This window comes from Eucalyptus grandis, chromosome 10 (assembly GCF_016545825.1).
Source record: "Eucalyptus grandis isolate ANBG69807.140 chromosome 10, ASM1654582v1, whole genome shotgun sequence".
NCBI classification, from domain to species: domain Eukaryota; kingdom Viridiplantae; phylum Streptophyta; class Magnoliopsida; order Myrtales; family Myrtaceae; genus Eucalyptus; species Eucalyptus grandis.
The window spans coordinates 6,176,799-6,197,016 of NC_052621.1; the positions used below are offsets into that span (position 1 = coordinate 6,176,799).

At 39.9% G+C, this 20,218-nt stretch overlaps 2 protein-coding genes across 2 annotated transcripts; one reads left to right on the forward strand and one right to left on the reverse strand.

Annotated features, from left to right (window-relative positions):
• Positions 1-956: 956 nt before the first annotated feature.
• On the reverse strand, positions 957-4,836 carry LOC104421413 (leucine-rich repeat protein 1). Its single transcript, XM_010033349.3, has 6 exons — positions 4,335-4,836; positions 3,352-3,423; positions 3,044-3,187; positions 2,670-2,741; positions 2,505-2,576; positions 957-1,286 (listed from the first exon to the last, which is right to left on the reverse strand). The coding sequence occupies exons 1-6, from the start codon at positions 4,562-4,564 to the stop codon at positions 1,214-1,216; spliced, it is 663 nt and encodes a 220-aa protein (XP_010031651.1). The 5' UTR covers positions 4,565-4,836; the 3' UTR covers positions 957-1,213.
• Positions 4,837-11,532: 6,696 nt separating this feature from the next.
• Positions 11,533-19,244, forward strand: LOC104421414 (protein argonaute 4). Its single transcript, XM_010033350.3, is given in 26 exon segments — positions 11,533-11,692; positions 12,354-12,394; positions 13,023-13,291; positions 13,415-13,620; positions 13,706-13,930; positions 14,023-14,159; positions 14,235-14,332; positions 14,422-14,519; positions 14,626-14,794; positions 14,876-14,992; positions 15,079-15,186; positions 15,313-15,375; positions 15,449-15,562; positions 15,728-15,893; positions 15,978-15,991; positions 15,993-16,091; positions 16,230-16,367; positions 16,467-16,597; positions 16,752-16,817; positions 17,375-17,438; positions 17,541-17,655; positions 17,763-17,792; positions 17,795-17,835; positions 18,376-18,470; positions 18,553-18,584; positions 18,826-19,244. Coding segments are annotated over 24 exon segments (2,763 nt in total). The 5' UTR covers positions 11,533-11,692; positions 12,354-12,394; positions 13,023-13,030; the 3' UTR covers positions 19,002-19,244.
• Positions 19,245-20,218: the final 974 nt, after the last annotated feature.

Sequence of the window (20,218 nt, forward strand, 5' to 3'; positions counted from 1 at the left end):
AACTCTCGTTCTTCTTTTGCCGTGCATTTGTAGCTTTCGTGTGAATCTGTGCATGTAAATAGCATGGCGTGGTACCTACATATGATTCTTCCTTTGACCATATTCCGTTTGATTATCGTGTGTGCCGTTTACGGTGGGCAATGGCCTGGTCTTGGGCCAGTTGGACCTACCCCAGGCCCGCTCAAAAGTAGAAGGGAACTCCCTTTAAGGAACGGTTCTTGGAGGATCAAGAAAATGCTCTTCCTCTTCCTCGAGCTCCAGGGTTTCGGATCGGTTGCTTCCATCGGTTCCTTCGCCTCTCATTGTCTTTCGTTGGCCAACAGATTGCTGGGGATCCTTGATGTGGGATGTACGATGGGGGCGGCAAGAATTACGGGTACGAAAAAAAGAATATGTTGGAACGTGATTCACTTAATTCTTAGTGGCCACAAGTTTAAGAAAAGGTTAATGTGAAACCCGTGCCAATAATATCAGTGAGGAGCTCATCCGGATGGACAAACCAGCGGAGAAAATGTGGTTTTAAGAGAGCACTTATCTTAATCAAGTAGCGAGATTTCATATGACGAACTAATTGGATTATTTAATCTAGATAGTTAGGCATGTCGAAACATGCTTTTGCTTGTATGTGTCAGATTGTCTACTTAATTAGGAATTGAGTTGGTCCGGTCGTCTGACTCTTTCATCGTACTTGCGATTAAATTGAACGCGGTCGGTTTTCGACAGCTAATTTGGTCAGAAGTATTTTTTATTTTTTTTTGGTCGGAATTTGGTCAGAAGTTCACCCACCTCTACATGACACTGTTTTGCTATCCGATACGACAACTCGAAACTGAGAACTGGAAAAAACTTATGCCACCAAATAGACCCATTTCGACTATCAATTTCTATCAATTCCAACGGTGACACCGGCTGTTAATCTATCGATATTGTCAAAGCACCAGTTCAGACCATTGGCGTCACCAAAAACCACTTCCATTCTTGCTATCAGACTTTCACTAGTACTATGACAATACAGATTCATAACTTAGAATGTCTCCGAAACAACACAACAACCCAGAGTTCCAAATGCTAAAGCATTCAAGTATAATACAATATACAAATTACTCAAGAGGATCGCATCCCCGGCTCTCCTTTTACATGTAAGATAATAGATTCCTGACTCTCGAGACTGAATCACCATACTAGATATGAGATTTTGCATCGCGTCCACCCATTAGTAACAGTTAGTGTCGTAGCTTGCGAGCCCAAGCAACTCGGGTCCTTCTAGTCGTGGGTTGTTCTCAAAGCTACAGCAAGAGTAGAAAAGACTGTTAAGACTCGTTGAAGATATAAATGAGAGCAAAAACGTAACAAGAAGTAACTCGATCTGCATGTCAGAAAATGCAAAATGGCCAAATTTAGAAAAGAGTTATGAGCAAAAACAAGGCCAATAACTTTGCAGTTTCGCTGCGAGGACACTACCAAAAGAGAATTTAACTATATCTTCGAACTGCATAATGTGGATGTTGAAAAGAATCCATTAATTTCCAACCCAAAGATCTCACATTTGAATATCAGATCGTGCAAATAGACCTCTCTACCATCTTAATCAACAACAGAATCCCAATACAGATTTTGGAGGGGGAAACTAGCCTATTGAAGCTCTTTGTTCACATTCAAAGGAGTTCATTGATATGGTAAAAGTGTCGAGTTTACTGACTCCCCTGGGAACCTTTGATAACTTTCCAAACATTCAGTACCATTGCCTCAAACATCTCAATAGACTATGTAAGAAACATAGAAACAAGCATGCTGACTAAAGAACAAATACAACATCAAAAGGCAAAGATGAGCTCGAGATCCTTAATGTTGTCCAGACATACTACTAATCCCCCTCAGCTTCATATATTCACTATCACCTAATACACTATTCCTGTGGCCACAACAAATTTGGTGAAGGCACATACTTCCCCATAACTTGCTTGGTAAGCACATATCTTCTGTTTCCAGTAAATCAAAGATGCAGCCAATACACATGAATTTCTAGTAATGAAGAAAATGAGCCTGATGACCAATTGAAGACACCGACCAATACAGACTACCTGCCATGGTTCTTAATGGCTGGTTTTACTGATGTATCGAGTCAATGGTGCATTCGATTCCTCGTATAGGGAGGAAAGGTTAATTATCATTATCATTAGTCACCTACCTACTACCTTAAATGATCAAGCCTTAACAATGCTACCACTTTTCATATTGCAGTCATTGGTACTGTAAGCACCAAAAGAGAATAAACAGAGTGCTGGGAGAAAGTGACAGAGCAGAGAGATAAAAGATGAGAGTTACTGCACAACAGATGCATTTAATACTAAATGGAAAATGAATCAGAAGAAAATGTTTTAGACAGTGGTACACATTCAGAATTACAGAGAAAGGATTGAGGCCCATGGGTCCAGCTCATAGCAAATTCCTAAAACCAAGAGAAGTGACAAACAATGAAGAGGAGAAGAGCACGGGATGATTACTTGTTCAGTGGAATGTGTTCAAATGGTCCCGTAGTAGGAATAGTTCCACAAAGGTTGTTGTTTGATACATCCCTGGAATATTATTAGAAACTCTCACAATTAGTCAATGATTTTACAGGATTAATAAAATTACAGTAACAACAGTGACAGAACCATTAGACATACACGACTTTAAGACTTGAAATGCCAACAAGTTCCCTTGGGATTGGCCCAGTCAACTTATTATCATTTAGCCTCCTGGGGAAACAAACAAACAAACAGTGAGAAAGGTGAGCAGCAAGGCTGTTAACCTCTATCAAGGGATGCGTGTGCTACAGACTCACAAGACATGACACATGCCTGCATATGGCAAAAGATATTTTGCACCCTCAGTTTATATAGAATCGATCTGTGCAATTATGCCAAAAATAGTTTCATGCTCCAACATGCCAAATTTTACTTTATTCAAATTTTAAGTAACTTCTAAAAGCACAAAAAAATTAAGCATGAAGAAAGCTTGAACATGCATATCAAACTGTGAGAAATGCAAATCAACTTACAGGAAAACAAGAGAATTCAACTTCCCCAGTGAGGGAGGGATGTTCCCAGTGATATTGTTGTAATACAAGTCCAAGCTAACAAGGCTCTTCAAGTTACCAAGCTCAGTCGGAATAGTTCCTTGAATGTTGTTCTTGTAAAGCTCACTGCAAACAAAAGAAAGAAAGCTCGATAAATGAACTGAATCAAGAATAAGCTGTGACATTAAGCTGTACCAAGAAAAGTATGGATATGAATTAGGAATAACAAAGCAAATCCCCAAATGACAAGAAAGTAATATATGAGGATTAGAAATGCCAAGTGAACATACAGATACTGCAGATGCTCAAGCTTCCCGAGTTCAGGTACCAGATGTCCAGATAGATTAGAGTTCCCTAAATCTCTGCAGAAATATCATACTATATTATCAGAAACAATCATAGATAAGTGGAAGCACAGTTCACAAAAATCACCATTGAAAAGGAAGGAAGGAGAGATGAAGACCCCAGACAAAGTTATGCATCATGAAGTAACTTTATCAAATAGGAACCAAATAGAGAGAACCATCACCCAACTTAGAAACAACTCTATTTATCCAAGGAGGCTTAAGCAAGTCCACAGTACAAGAGACACCATCAACCATCAATCCAAGCATTACATAAACCAATCCGCAATACCTTTACAGAATTTTATCTTATTTAGTTTTCATCTACAGTAGATACATCATTAAAGGGCAACGGGAACAGCCCTCGCAAATAGAGACCAGAAAAATTTTCTTTGGGAAAGAATGAAAATCTAGGACTGGAATCTTTGACTGGTTTTGTGCTCAACAAGAACGCGCCAGGAAAAAGAACCCTTTTCGTGAGGCCGATAAATAGCAAGAAATCCACCATAATCATGCAAACTTGCCTCTCCAAAAAGGACACTGAAACTTTCAAAAGCGATGTAACCCATCACCCAATTTACATCAAGGTTTCAAAAACTCAGTCGCTCTCTACTAAAAACTTAAAAAAAAAAAAAAAAAAAAAAAAAAAGGCAACTTACCCAATTCATTAATGCTATAGCAGAATGATTTTTACCCAGCAAAAACAAACAACATGATCCAGAACTTAAAACCACGAACTTCAATCAGAAGTCAACCAAACGTCAACCCCGATTAATCGAAAAAGAAGCACGGAGCCCATTCGTCACACAACGGCACATCCAATCGAGTTCAAAAAAAGATTCGCCACGCAAGCCGCACGGAACGGACAAACACCCATCTTCAGATTCCGGAGTTCACATAGAAGGAGGGAGAGAGGTGGGGGGGCATACACTCGAGTGACGCGGTTGTCCTGGTTGCAAGTGATGTGAAACCAGGTGCAGGGGTTGACCAGGGTCGGATCCCAGCTCTGGAGCACGTTGTCCGGATCCGACAGGCTCCGCCGGAAGGTGTAGAGCGCGTCCCCCTCGGAGTTGGCGCCGGCCAGCCGGAACGGCGCTAGGGTTAGCGACGACGCGCAGAACAACAAGAAGAACGAGAAGCTCCGCAGCCCACCCCGCATCTTCGCGCTTCGCGAAGCCCGGCGCCCGGAATCAGCTCAAGCTCAGAGCTCGGCTCGGCTCGGAACGGAAATCGGGGACTGCGCGCCGGTCGGGGATTCGGGAATTAGGGTTATGATCTTATGGAGTAGGGAGGAGGTGGGTGGAGGTTCGCTGGCGCTGGAAGGGAGAAAGATGGAGACTTTTTCGAGGTTCTCTTCCTGCGTTGCGCAGAGAGAGAGAGAGAGAGAGAGAGAAAGGGAGAAAGTGGGTGGGGGAGAAGGAGGATCGGCTTTGGGAATTACAGAGGGAATCATGGTGCTTTTGGATTTTCTTCCTTATTTGTTTTTTTCTCTTTTGTTTTTCCACCTCTCTTGTGAAAAAAAAATTACGATTTTTTTTTTTTTGTTTTTTTTTTTTTGGGGTTTTTTTAACCCTTTGTTTAGTGTTGTTGGTAGTAGTTTTATGGAGTTGTTGGCCAGTTCCAACATAAAGTACGGACATAGATTCTTTTGGGAAATTCATTATGTTTATTTTTTGGGGGAACAAGGAGTGTAATTTCTATGCTTTTGTTGATTTCGTGTCTCCGATTTAGACATGTTCGAACTAGATCTGACTGCGGTGTACTCTTGTTAAGCATGCTCAATCAAACAGGAATGCTTGAGTCCAACTTGTTCCGAGCGGCATTTCAAAAATCATAACTTTATACTTTTGAATTTGACATTAGAGTCTAGTAATCGATTGTATCACCACATTGAAATTACTCGCCCCATCCTTACTATGTGCTTATTTCAACTTTCCATGTATGATCAACGGTGCCCTCCTCCTTTTTCAAACATGCACCTCACTTTTTCTACACCTCCTTTGTCATAATAGAATCCGTGTTGAGAGTCAAATTTTATCCAAGCACTTTATTATTAATGATCATTCATCGACATTGCCACTACACGAGGCATTGATTACGCATCATCGTGGAAAAATGTTGCCCCATGTTGAAAGTTGCAAAAGTTTTTTTTTTTTTTTCTTAAAGCGCTCGACAATCGCTACTTTAATTTTAATCACTACATTATAGGAGTAAAAAGAGTTTTGACGGGACATTAAAACCTATTTTCTATCAATAAAAAATCACCATTTATTTGGATGTTAGGGTGAAATATATATATTACTATCTCCTAGTGGTATCAATACAAAATGAGAATCCTAATGGTAATTTTAATCATGAGATAATTCTATTTTAATTTCCAATCAAAGTACGCCTTTTGGTCTCGAGTCTCGAATGAATTATTACCACTCCCTTTAAAGTCCTCGAACGCGTGCGGTTGTTGACCAAGCCACTCTTTGACGCTGACCTCTCATTAGTAAATCCAACCTCATTCTACTGTTCTTAGTCCACGCCGTGTCAAATGCTCCTTCTTGCCCGAAATCGAAGGCATTTTCGCTGGAGGCGAGTACTTGACCTGGACCAATGACAATCCATCTGGTCTCGATTTGAAATGTGGAATTGAATTGTTCGGACCAGATCGGTACCTTTCTTTTTCCATTAGCAAATTAATGATACTTGATCATATTTTATTATTCCTTCATCCTCTTTTCATCAAGGCTTTTATTGATTAAAGATCAAAAACACTAAAAAAAATAAAAAATAAGAGTTTAGATTCCATCACTGCCGGTCAATAGACCAACTCGGTTTAGTTCTACGACCACATTGGCCATTTCCCGATTTAAAAAATTAATCTATTTCAATGTGAAAATCAACCCTCCTTCGAACCGATCACTCCTAATTTTCACTCACAATCACTTCCCTAGTGAGCTCATTGGCATTCAAAGACCCCACCTCATCAGCTTTATCGTCCCAAGCTAGGCAAAGAAATTTGATTATCCGTATCTCCCAAGATCATGGCAAACTCCCTCATACCTCAGTGAATCATCGCCGGTTGAAATTCAATTTTAATCGGGCAAAGTGCAATCTGTCACGCCAATACCATGCCAAATGCCGCAATTTGCTGTTCGATTATGCTTTTTTTATACATCTTAAAAAGACAAGTGCGACAATAAAGGAGCGGATGGGCGTGAGCTGGAGGAGTCAAACCAGCTCCACTACCTACTAACTTTTTTTTTTTCGGGGACTTTTTTTTTTTCCTTTTGACAATTCCACTACCTAATAATTAAAGAACTCCATTTAATTTCAACTTTGGACTCGGTCATAATCCACTAGACATCGTCCACTGCTGTGGTGGGATTATTTTTTATTGTATGATCTAAAGGAATATAAATCAGCCACGATTCTTATTGCTCCTAAAGTATTGATTTTCATAATCCATGATCTAATATTTCAAAAAATTTAGATATTTCGCGTTAAATAAAAGTCAACATATTTATCATAAAATTCACATGAGGTAGTTTTTTTCTTAAATAACAGTAATAACAATGGTTTGCATGGGCTGGTTGATAACGGGCCCTGGGCTTATTTTGTGGCCCATTTTCTCAGACCGTTTTATTTTATTCGATGGGCTTTGTAGTTTAAGGCTATGAGCTTGCTTACAACCGTGTGTTTTTATTTGAGGATTTTTTTTTCATTTTGGCCCAGTCAATACTTAAATTAAGTGACACATGTTGTGTTTTTCTCAAATAACAAACGCCACAAAAATCTCAAACTATGTCTATCGCGACAAAAGTACTTCAGATTGTAGAAACCCTAAAATTGCACATTGTGACACACACGTGCTTCAAACTTTTGTCCGTGTTATGAAAATCTCAAAATTATACGCATGTAATATATATACTATTTATTTTAGTTATATCCAGCATATATTTGTCACACTCATATAAATTTGAGTTTTTTTTTTGCAATACAAACAAAAGTGCGGGGTATTTATGTTATAATGAGTGAGTTTAGAGTGATACGAAAAAATCAAGATATTCATATTACATCAGGCATAATTTAAGATTTTTTAACAATATTAATCATTTTCCTAATGATAAGAAACATAATAAACTTAAAAATGACGTCAAAGCACTACAATAAAATGACGGGCAAATGGCTGATTTGTGCATGTTTCGTCCAACATAAGTTCAAGAACACGTTATATGCTTTTCAAGTGAAAATTCTATACATAATAACGCGATAGATTGTGATTAAGGGTGCGTTTGGTTCGGCATTTGGAAAGCTCATTGGGAAAATGCAAAGCAGTTTAGCCTAAAGGGCTTTGGAGGGAATGCAAACACTGTTCGGTAAATTCCGCTTTAAAAAGCAACTTTGAAAGAAATCTTTGGTCATGCGTTTGGATGGGCATTTAGAAAGCCCATCCAAGCCCCAAAGCCCTTTCACCCTAAATAGGGGTGTTTGGCAACCATTCCCAAGGGGCTTTCAAATGAAAGTTTAGTCTTGGGAATGCTGAAAGCTCAGCTTTCAAAGATTTTTCGGAATGCTTGAAGGCCTCTTTAATGAAAATGGTAAGTTGCCTATTTTGCCTCAAAACTTTATGAAAAACCACTTTTGCCCATTTTAAAACCAAGGAAACCCTAGTTCTCGTTTTTCTTCCCACCCTTCCATCACTCTCTCCCTCGACCGCTTCTACGCTCTTCGCTCGGTGGGACTCCCTCACCTGCTACCACCGCCGCTCCACTCGATTCCCGCCGCATTGGTCGAGGCCTTCGCCGCCTCTCTCTCGAAGGTATGGTCGTTGTCGTCGTCGATATCATCGACCACTTGGTCGTTCAAATGGCGTCCCCGAGTGTGCCGCCGCGCCTTGTCGTCGGGATTAGGTCTTCGTGTGCCGTTTCGAGTTCCGTTGCATGGAGCGCTTGTGTCCTTGATGTTCTTTTTCTTTTGTATTTGAGGGAAATGGCAGTGGTGGGTGGTGTTTGATTTTTGCTTTGTGGGTGGCTGAATGCTTCCGATTCGTTTGTCTTTTTTAGCTGTGGGGGTGCTTTCGAGATGATGCTGCTGCTCCGAGAAACAGTGGGGGAACTCTAGGTGCTAATGTGACTTGTCTTAGTTAAAGTGGGATGGGTTCTGCTTGCCGAGAATTGGAGGAAAGGGGAAGAGACGGATATTCCCCTGGTTCTTCGTTCCCTTCGCTTCCGCCGTGTCTTGTTATTTAGGTGAATTGGTATTGAGACGACGCCAAAGGCCGATACGGTTTTGCTGGGATGGAGAGGATGAAGAGAGTAACCGGAAAACGGTGAAGTTGTGGATCATTCACCGTAATTGTAAAATTCCTTTTCTTTCATTTAAGTTAGCCTCGGATGTTCCTTGTCATTTATTACAACTCATCCTACATAGGAAGGAGGCAGGGATTATGGAGGCGAGGATTATAGCATAATCCTACTCTTAATAATGGACAATGTTGGGTCAAGCCGGGCACGTAGGCTGTTTTGTAGAATTGTGCTAGGAAAGGTTACCTTTTGTTGCTATAGCTGTTGAAATTTTACTTGTATTTGGTTTGACCCATGTAGAAAAAAATATTGTAAATGTGCTCACTGTTCATTACACCATTGTTATCTAATTTCTCGTCTTCTGCAACTCTTCTGCAACTCTTTAGCTATAGAGTTTGAGGATTTCTGAAATACTTAGCAACTTAAGTATCTTGTCATCAAGTACTTATATCACGTGCAATTTTGATCCGATGTGCCGTTTAAAGACATCAATTAAACACATAATCAATGTTCTGTAGATTGCGAAAAAAAAAGTATTTTCCAAAGTTTTTCGTTTGCGAGAAGTTGGGTAAGCATGGGATTTAAAATTTTACTTTGCTGTCTTAGAGTAGTTGGGCCCTTAGGATTTACTTGTGAATATCGAGGTTAGAATGAAACACTCTTCTCCGTCCGTAGCTTGTATGCCAAGCAAGAAAGCAAATGATTTATTAAATTATTTATTTATTATTATTACTATTATTATTTTAAATTTTTAACAAAAGCAAGGCGCTCTGTAACATTCTAGTAGTCGAACTATTGATCTGCAATTCAGGCCCCGATCCGCTTAAAGTCTTGGTAAATGTGGAGTGTTTCTAGCCTACATTCTTTAGGAACCAAAAATGCATGGTTGAAATTAATTTCTGCACATTTTACCTTATAGATGTAAAATGATGACTTAAAACAGTAAAATAGAAACATTATGGATATCTCGATTGAACAGATAATAATATCTCGGTACTTAATGTGCTTTCTCAATGCAGCTGAAGCTCAATATATTTCATTGCTTGTTTGTTACTTCTCCAGGACAAACTAGAAGATTGGCTACAAAAGGCAAAAAAGCTTCTTCAAGACGAGTTGAAGAACAAAGCTAAAAACTTTGATTTCACTAGCTGTATTTTATAGTGTTATAGTATTCTCTCTCTCTCTCTCTCTCTCTCTCTCTCTCACACACAATTTTGTGTTTCTTCTAAGGCCCTTGACTATTGTTGGAATGAACCAATTTTCCTAGGGAATATTCTGTTCATGCGCTATTAATGTGCTAATTGTTGAAAAAGTGACGATTACCTTCGGTTGTTACTTTTAACTTCTCTCGAGATGTAGCCCCCTCCCCTTGCGATTCAACTGGGTTGGAGTTATTATTCTGATGACTGATGGAATGATGTGTTGGTTGTTTTTTTCTGGCTTCAGTTTCACTTGATATCTCTAGAAAAGAGATGGCATATCTCATGATGATTCCAGCAATTGCTTAAAACGTGACCATAAATGTTGTATCACTATACGAATTGTTCTTCACATCTTGCAATAAGAAGAGTAGATTTGGATCCCAATTTATATATAACGGATCCTGATAATGTAAATGGGGAGGGTAATGTTTCAAATGATGATGTAACATTTGATATGGCACGTTACGTGATCAAATAGCTATAAATTTATGAAGTAATTAAGGATATTTGTAATTTTTAAGGATAATGAACTTCTTTTCCTCAAAGCATATGTTATCATGTTTTTATTGTATTGAAAGTATTTTTATTCTAATTGAGAAAGAGAGTACGTAAATTTTTTCCATTCGATGTTTTTTAGTAAAAATGAATTTTAATTTTAATAAAATTATTTACACAACATCTTTAAAATTGTTGTCAAATATAAATTAAAAAAGTTGCAAACATTATTTTTTTTTAATTTTAAGCAAATAAAAATTAAAATATTTAGATTAATCACCAAAGGGGCTTTACAAATGTGTTTTCTACCAAACAGCTAAGCATTTACATAATTAGATAATGTATGACATTCTTATTTGAGATAATGACACGAATATTTTTAGAATTTTAATTAAACATGCAATGTGGTTCGTGAAATTTTTATTCGTTTAATTCAATTTTTGAACTTTCAAATTAATCCCAAAATATTCGAAGATATTCAATTGGCTATTTTATTAATTTAAATTTAAGGATAATATTAAATATTTTTCATAAAGTGTAGGAACTAAATTGAACATGTATTGAAAGTTAAGAATCATATTGAACAAATTAAAAATTCGAGAACTACATTGCATAAGGTTAAAATTCAGAGATAATATTAAATAAATTAAAATTTCAAGGATCGTATTATTTATTAGATAAAAGTTTAGGGGTTATTCGTGCTATTTCTTATTCTTATTTTTTAAACGACATAATTTAAACACCTCGTTCGCTCATGATATCAATTCTTTAAATCGATATTAAAATACTATTTTCACGTAAATCTCGCCTACAGGCTACACCTAGACATTGCCTCGCCTGCCACCTCCCTCAATCTATCCACTGCGGAACTATCCAGTACCACGAGGCGTACGGCCATTCCCGTAGGCAGCCGGCCCAGCCTCCACGTGTCCGCGGCCTCAGCCGCAGGCTCCCCCACCAACCCCGAGGGCCGCTCCGACATTTCACCGCGGCGTGTGGACGAGACGGGGGAGCCCACAAAACCAACCGGTGCGAGCGGACGCAGCGGATCCGGGCTCCGGTGTGACGGGGGGGTCTCCGTGCCGAGTGCCAAGTGCCAAGTCCCATAAAAACCCCGTCGTTAAACTCGAGCCGAATTAAAAGGCGTGGAGGCGGACAGCGACGGCTCCTCCTCTTCCTTACTTCATTCAGCTCTTGCCTCCTCCTTTCTTCTTCTTCTTCTTCTTCGTCCTCGTCACTGTTTCTCTCGGAATTTCGAGGGTTTTTTCGGGCTCTCTCTCCTTCGGCTCCGGCGAGGTAATGCAGCGAGGCCGCTGGCCTCGCCGTCGCGCCTTCCGCCGTCGGTCTTGCGTAATGCTCGCTCGCGGTGGTCGGGGCAGGGGCGTTTTGTTGCAGTCATTTTTTTATTTTTTTATTATTTTTTGCTTTTTTTGTCGGTTGTGCATTTTGGTGGGCCTTTGACTTTTTGGATTTTCGAAATGCTGCTCTAGTTTTGGTCTGGCTCGGGGGTATTTCGTGTTTCTCGGGTTCGCTCTTTCGATCGGTGGCCATAACTTTGGATTGTTTCCTATTTTTTCTCCCCATTTCTTTGGGTTCTTTGGTAGTGTCTTTTAAGTTCACTCGGATTGTTTGCTTTTTTTTTTTTTTTTTTTTTTTTGGGTTCTTTGGTAGTGTCTTTTAAGTTCATTTTTGTTGTTGTGGTTCGCTAATGATCTGTAGTATCACTCTCGGTAAACATGCGAAGATGGAGAGCCGTGTCTTTTCGTTGTTCGATAATTTTTTTTTCTTTTCCGTCTGTTTTATTTGCTTGGCTTTCTTTCATCTTTTAGCATTTCGAGCTCGAGTTTTTAGAGTATTGTTAGCTGCATGCTATCTGAAGTGGGTCTAAGGGTCGGGATGTCTTGAGTTTCTAGGGTAAAATTGCTTATTTTATCTGTTTTGTCTTTCGTTATTGCAGGGTTCTGCCAAGATTCGACTTTCAGCTTCTCGTTTGGTGAGGTAATCTTTTGTTAAGTGTGGTCTATCTCTTTTTGCGTGTGGCTTCAATGGACTGATACACGGCTTGTTAGGCATCTTTTCATTTAACTCTTTCCATGTATATCTCGTTGGAGTAGAGTTTTATCATTTTTCTTATTTTATTGCCAAAGTTACTGCTAAGTTATGTAACTCGCAAGATGCTAATTCAGCACATGTAGATGGGCTTATAGCGGTAAGCTTTTGTATGACTATGATTTGCATTACGCTATATTTGCCTTTAAGTTTAGGTTTTGTCGAATTGCTGATGGGAGTTGTCTTAATTTTATAAACCTTGGACATCCATGTGGCTGTGCTTGAGAACATAAAACAATGTGATTGAGGCGGCAGAATTCAATTATACATGCTGTTGAGGAAGTTAATTCAACTATATTTGATTGAGGAAGTTGGTTTATTGTAAATGCCTATTGTAGTAAATTAGGAGATATTGAATGTGGGTTACTAATCGAAAAGGGCAGGAAATAACTCTTCTTCATTAACTTCAATTAGGCTTTGCACATCAATTGTTTCCAGCTTGTTTTGGTAAGGCATTTCTTATCCTACAATCTCCAATCTGCAGAGTTAAATCGCTCTACCTTTTCTTTCCACTTAGGATCTACCATGGAATCCTCCGGTCCCGAGGGAAATGGGGCGGGAAATGGGGCACACAATGGTGTGCAACCTCCCTCATCTGATTTCACATCGAGTAATGTTCCTGATCAAGTGGAGGAAATAAATGCTCCTGCACCAATGAAGAAAAAGGCTGCACGGGTTCCAATGGCCAGGCGAGGGCTTGGTTCCAAAGGCCAAAAGATAGCCCTTCTGACAAATCACTTCAAAGTTAATGTTACAAATGTTGATGGCCAGTTCTTCCATTATTCTGTATGTACAATGTTTACTTTTGTACTCTCTTATTTAATGTTTAATATCTTGTTTGTGACTTAACTGATGGTAACGTTGATATTGGTTTTGACGTTGCATTAATCTTTTGACTCTGTAACTCAGGTGTCCGTGTCTTATGAAGATGGCCGCCCTGTTGATGCGAAGGGTGTTGGAAGACGAGTGATGGACAGAGTGCAGGAGACTTATAGCAGTGAATTATCTGGAAAGGACTTTGCTTATGATGGAGAGAAGAGCTTGTTTACCATTGGGCCTCTTCCACGCAACAAACTTGAATTTACAGTTGTTCTCGAGGATGTATCATCAAGCAGGTAGACATTCTTGCATTGCATTCTAACGGTGCTTCCCCACCTGTGGATGGATTATTTTGATTCTCATTAGGCGTGATTTGTGTAGGAATAATGGAAATGCTAGTCCTGATGCTCATGGAAGTCCAAATCATACTGATCGGAAGAGAATGCGGCAACCTTATCAGTCAAAGACATTTAAAGTAGAGATTAGCTTTGCTGCAAAGATACCCATGCAGGCGATTGCTAATGCTCTGCGGGGTCAAGAATCAGAGAACTTCCAGGAAGCCGTTAGGGTGCTGGATATAATTCTGAGGCAGCATGCAGCTAAGCAGTAAGCCAGTCATATTTCTTCCCTTTCCTTCTTTTTTATCCTGTTTGTTTTTGGATATTCTATAATCAATGCTATAATGTTGACTGCTGCAGGGGATGCCTTCTTGTTCGCCAGTCATTCTTTCATGGTGATCCAAGAAACTTTGCTGATGTGGGGGGTGGTGTTCTTGGATGCAGAGGATTTCATTCAAGCTTCAGAACTACCCAGGGAGGCTTGTCCCTTAATATAGGTTAATACTTGCAACAATTATTCAATTATTCATTAACTTTTGCTAGCTAACCAGTAACCAATATATCTATTCTAGATGTATCGACTACCATGATCATACAACCTGGGCCAGTGATAGATTTTCTAATTGCAAACCAGAATGTGCAGGATCCTTACTCACTTGACTGGGCGAAGGTGATTTATGTTCTTCCTATGAGGTTATGTCTGCTGCATTCATTCTTCTATGTTCGTTGAAATTACTTCTGCCGACATTAATGCAACAGGCAAAACGGACGCTCAAGAATCTTCGGATTAAGGCAAGCCCTTCAAATGCTGAGTACAAGATAACTGGATTAAGTGAAAGTCCATGCAAGGACCAACTGTATGCTTTTGCATCCTTCTTTTACTCTTTCTCCTTTTTTCTTCTCTTGTATGTATTGAAGAGATACAATGCATGTTAAGTAATTAAGCAACCATTCATGTTGCAGATTCTCTCTGAAGCAGAGGAGTGGAAATGCTGATGGGGAGGGTCAGACTGTGGAAGTCACTGTTTATGATTATTTTGTCAACCATAGGAAAATTGATTTGCGTTATTCTGGAGATTTTCCATGCATTAATGTTGGGAAACCAAAGCGTCCAACTTATATACCACTGGAGGTAAATAAACACTAGTGCTGATATTATCATCTTTAGCTAAAATGTGAAATGTCTTATATCTGAGACTGTTTTGTGTTTTAGCTCTGTTCATTGGTGTCCTTGCAACGTTACACAAAATCTTTAACAAATTTCCAAAGAGCTTCACTGGTTGAGAAGTCGAGGCAGAAACCCCAAGAAAGGATGAGGGTTTTATCAGATGTATGTGTCTCCTTCTGTTTCTGATTGATTGGTTTATCAGCTTTAGCTGAGTTTTGCTTATCTATATAATTTGATGGTTTCTTTAGGCTTTGAAGCGCAGCAACTATGATTCTGAACCTATGCTGCGTTCATGCGGTATCACAATTAGCAATAGCTTTACTCAAGTTGAAGGCCGCGTTCTACCGGCTCCTAAGGTGCCATAGTTTCCCTTGTGCATTTTGTTTGCTGGATTAAAAGGAAAAAAAGAAATTCTGTTAGTTTGCAATGGACTGTTAGACAATCATCTGCAATAACACAAACTTCTGTGGCTTCCTTCCCAGCTAAAAGTGGGCAATGGAGAGGATTTCTTTCCCCGCAATGGACGGTGGAGCTTTCAGAATAAGGTTATTTATATTATCTGCCACCAATTATTGTGTTCAATTAGTCTGTTTATGCTATCTTTTCATTCTTCTGCAGAAATTTGTTGAGCCAGCTAAGATGCAGAAATGGGCTGTGGTGAACTTCTCTGCTCGGTGTGACGTGCGTGGGCTTATAAGAGACCTGACTAGATTAGCTGATATGAAAGGACTTGTGAGTCTTATATCCTGTCTGCTGCAACATTTGCCTCGATGACTGATAGACACCTTTTTCATCCCCTGATTGCCCTGTTGGTTGTGTTTCTTATATCTTGTCCAATGTCAATTATAATGCAACATCTTCCGATAAGCTAATGAATAGCCCGTGACCATCATGCAGATCACCGAACAACCTTTTGACGTGTTTGAGGAAAGCCCCCAATTCAGAAGAGCCCCTCCTGCTGTTAGAGTGGATAAAATGTTTGAGGAGATACAGGCTAAACTACCTGGGGCACCACTCTTCCTTCTTTGTTTGATTCCCGAGAGAAAGAACTGCGAAATCTATGGTATAGTTCACTGCATCTGTTTGTTTGTATTGCTAAATTCTTGGTTACATATCTATGATTACTTGTGTTCATTCAATAATTTAGGTCCGTGGAAGAAGAAAAAATCTTTCTGACTATGGAATCATTACCCAGTGCCTTTGTCCCATGAGGATCAATGACCAATACCTTACCAATGTTCTTCTCAAGATTAATGCAAAGGTCAACAATTCTAATGAGTAATTCTTTTAGATCCTTTTTGTGTTGTGAGTTAACCAATTGATGATGATTTAACCTGCCTTGGTCCGTTGCTCGATGATTATCAAACCATACATTTATACCCATACTTTCTTCCTGCAGCTTGGTGGCTTGAACTCTTTGTTGACGGTGGAGCGTTCTCCTTCTATTCCTGTGGTTTCCAAGGTTCCCACCATGATCCTTGGAATGGATGTGTCTCATGGCTCTCCTGGGCATTCTGATATTCCGTCCATTGCTGCGGTGATGTGCTAATTCAGCTCGTGTAATTACTTGGCATGTAGCTTGTAGCATGGGCATAGTGGCTTATAAGATTCTCTGTCAATTACATCTCAAACGCAGGTGGTAAGCTCTCGCCAATGGCCACTAATTTCTCGCTACAGAGCAACTGTTCGTACCCAATCCCCTAAAGTAGAAATGATAGACTCTCTGTTTAAAAAGGTGTCTGACAAAGAGGATGAAGGTATCATAAGGTGAGCTTGTGTTGTCTACTATATTTATATGGGAGAGTGCTTATGCTTAATTTTGAATTATGTGCAAGATCGCATCGTATGACCACGTGTGCATCTTCCAATAATTTGTTGCTTCATCCCATATGTCAAGCCTTCTTTTGGTTTCTAATTTCAGAGAGCTTCTCTTGGACTTTTATGTGAGTTCCGGCAAAAGGAAACCTGACCAGATTATCATATTCAGGTCTGTATCTTTAATGATGTGATGTCTTAAGTGTGCCTGTCATTAATGCATTATCTATATTACTAATCCACTTTTAAGAGGACTAGGAGCAATTGATCGCACTCTCCAGAGGGATGAGTGGTGGTGTCTCAGGCCTATGTAAAATGGTGCATAAGGAGATGCATGAGTGATTGTACTTTTGCTTTCACTTACTCAAGTTTGCTCACCCAAACATAAAAGGGAAATAATAAGTGTGCTCTAGTATATTTTGGGAACTCTTCCTTCCCCACTTCTCATGGGAAATTTTCGATTTTATTCTCATCGATTGATGGGTAATATTTTGGATTAAAAGTTTTGAGTTGTTCATGAGTGTTTTGCAGCAGGATGGCATGAGTTAAGCTATTGTTCTTTTACTACTCGATTTTCTGCACTTGCCTATATTGCATAATGAAATATGACTTTTCACTGGATATGATTAGTAAAGCCAAAAAATGCCTTCTGTTGCCAAATTGATACTGTCAAGTGGCTTTTGGTTGTCCTTTTGCAAAGTCAATCCCTAAAGGCCCTTGTTATTTCAGGGATGGAGTCAGTGAGTCTCAGTTCATGCAGGTCTTGAACATAGAATTAGATCAGATCATTGAGGTGAGTGTAATCTGGACTGGATCGAAGTGGAAAGCCGGTTCTCAGTGTTGCTCCACCAATTTATGAGATTAAAGTGTTTTATGCTTGGAATTTTTTCTTCAGGCCTGCAAGTTCCTTGATGAGAAGTGGTCCCCCAAATTTGTGGTGATTGTTGCTCAGAAAAATCACCATACAAAATTCTTCCAGTCTGGATCTCCGGAAAATAATGTTCCTCCTGGTAGGCCTTTGCTTAACAGCTTGACCTTGTCTCCATTGAGTGGATCTGCTGAAATTGAATGTTGGTTCTGAGTATTGCTCCACATGTTTACATACTTCAATTTGCAGGAACTGTCATAGACAACAAAGTCTGTCATCCTCGAACAATGACTTCTATCTTTGTGCGCATGCAGGGATGATAGTAAGTTCCTGCATTAACTTCAGAGTAGTTCAGTTCCTGCTGACAATGCCTTGTACTATCTGTGGTAGTTTTGTTTGGGATCTGGCACAATAAAATGTAGTTGAACACAAAAAGTGCCCGATTAGTTGCAATGAGACATATTTACTTACACTAATTCGGAGTGATTGTCCTCTCTTGTTTCCCTACCTTACCTACCTAAGTTCTATAGTCAGCTTTCTTGAATGAAATGATATCTCAAATACTCAGTTATTCATGCCAATATCTCGTTATGAATGAAATTGGTAGACAGCACTTTCTATACAGCTGTAAGTGACTTAATAAAAGATATAAGAACCAACAATTAATGGGTTCTTTTTGACGGATCGGCTGGAGTTAAGCTTAGTATCGACGGCCTGATTGCTATGCTAAAGTTTCCCAAAGTGCAGTTATCTCTTATTGTTCATTTCAGCTTATTTCCAAATGTTTGATGCATTTCAAGAATGAAACAATTTGGCAATTTTTACTCTTACTTATCTTCCATATCTTGTTTGATACTTGCAGGGAACCACTAGGCCGACGCACTACCATGTGCTATATGACGAGGTTGGTTATTCAGCAGATGAATTGCAGGAACTTGTGCATGCTCTATCATATGTGTAAGTGCCTTTTCAAATCTTGATTGACTTCTCTCAAATAAATCGCTGGAATTTTCTCACTGTTCCTTGTCACCATTTGCAGATATCAGAGAAGCACAACTGCAATATCTGTAGGTAAACATACTTATTTCATTTTTTGAATGTCTGAGGAATTTTTTGTCGACAAACAGGTTTTTTAACTGCGTATTTTTTGGGTCAATTCAATTGGTGGATCTGCTTAAGTTAGTCTGTATAATACCTACGTGCCAGGATGGATCATTATGCGACAATTGAATTTTCTTGGACATGTTCTTGTCAGCTTCTGAGAGGTCCTTCAATCTAGTTAGCACCTAATAAATCTCTCTTGCATGTGTAGTCGCTCCAATTTGCTATGCCCACTTGGCGGCGACCCAGCTGGCGCATTTCGTCAAATGCGAAGATGCATCAGAGACATCGTCCAGCCATGGCGGGCTGACATCTGCTGGAGCCGTTCCCGTCCCTCAGATGCCGAAACTGCAGGAGAACGTCAGCAGCTCCATGTTCTTTGTCTAAGCCTCGCGTGCGTCACTGTGGCCCTCCGATGGCAAGCTAAGGTGCAGTTTCAGCTGTCTGCGGTAAGAATATAATAGTCTGACTCCTCTTCTTCCATGGGGCGGCCGTGGGTTTTTCCCTGTGGATATGCCAAATATACTTATATGACGGTAGGGTTGGCTTGTATAATTTTGTTTATATGTCCTGACCTAGATGTGACTTGGTAAAACTGCTAGGTTGTTTCCAATGAATGCTTTTGCTCTAGCTGCTCTGCATGGCTCTGGTTGGAGTCGGTCTGCCTCTGCAGCAAAGGTGTTACAATTCCATGACCTGCGAGCCATATGTGACTCGGGGATCGCCATGGTCTCTGCACGTAGAGGTTTGAATGCCTCTGCTGTTTTAACTTTGCTCCTGAATACGCCGGTCCCAAGTGTAATCTCGGATTTCCTTACGAGTGCATCTCTCTCGGACTGATGAGCCACCATTTAAAATGAGAACCTGCCTTGCTCGGGGTGGGGGTGGGGCGGCATGGAGTGGTGGTTGCACCAGCCTCTCAGCTGAGTGATCGGAAACGCCTAATCCACTCCGGTGATGTCATGATCAAACTGAAGAGATTTCCAGTGAGGTTCGGGTCACAAAATACGGGGTGAATGTTGGGCACGGGACCGCTCCCGCCACGGTGTAGGACATCTCCCCAACACTAGTATTTAGGTCTGCTTCCTTTAATGTCTCTCTTTCCTCGATTTACCAATCCCGACTAAAACCAAAAAAGTTGATCGGAGTGCCACCAATTTAACTGCTCCAAGTGGCGTTGTTCTTTCTTCCCACCTACATAAGGCAGACATCAACCAAACAAGAGGATGAGGGACTTGACGAGACTCCCGTTAGAAAAGGATTAGTTTTGATTCCACCGGCTTCTTTCACCATTCGTTTCTGAGAAATCATGATTTTTAAATGGCTGTAAGGGTCTGTCTTTCAAATCTTTACAAACTTTTTTGTTACCTTTGTTTCAAATTCGAAATATTCGGAGGTGCGAAAACGCATACGTCACTAGTCTTCTCATGAAAAATTCGAGTACCCCTGAATTCTTTTTAAGATAGTGAAAATGAAAAAGTACCGTTTCTTTTCATTAAAGTAGAAACAAACCCCAAGACAGGATTTCAATGGTTCGCTAATGCCGTCGTAGCGGGGGAGAGAGAATCATGACCTTTGATATGATAGCGGGGAGAGAATCATGA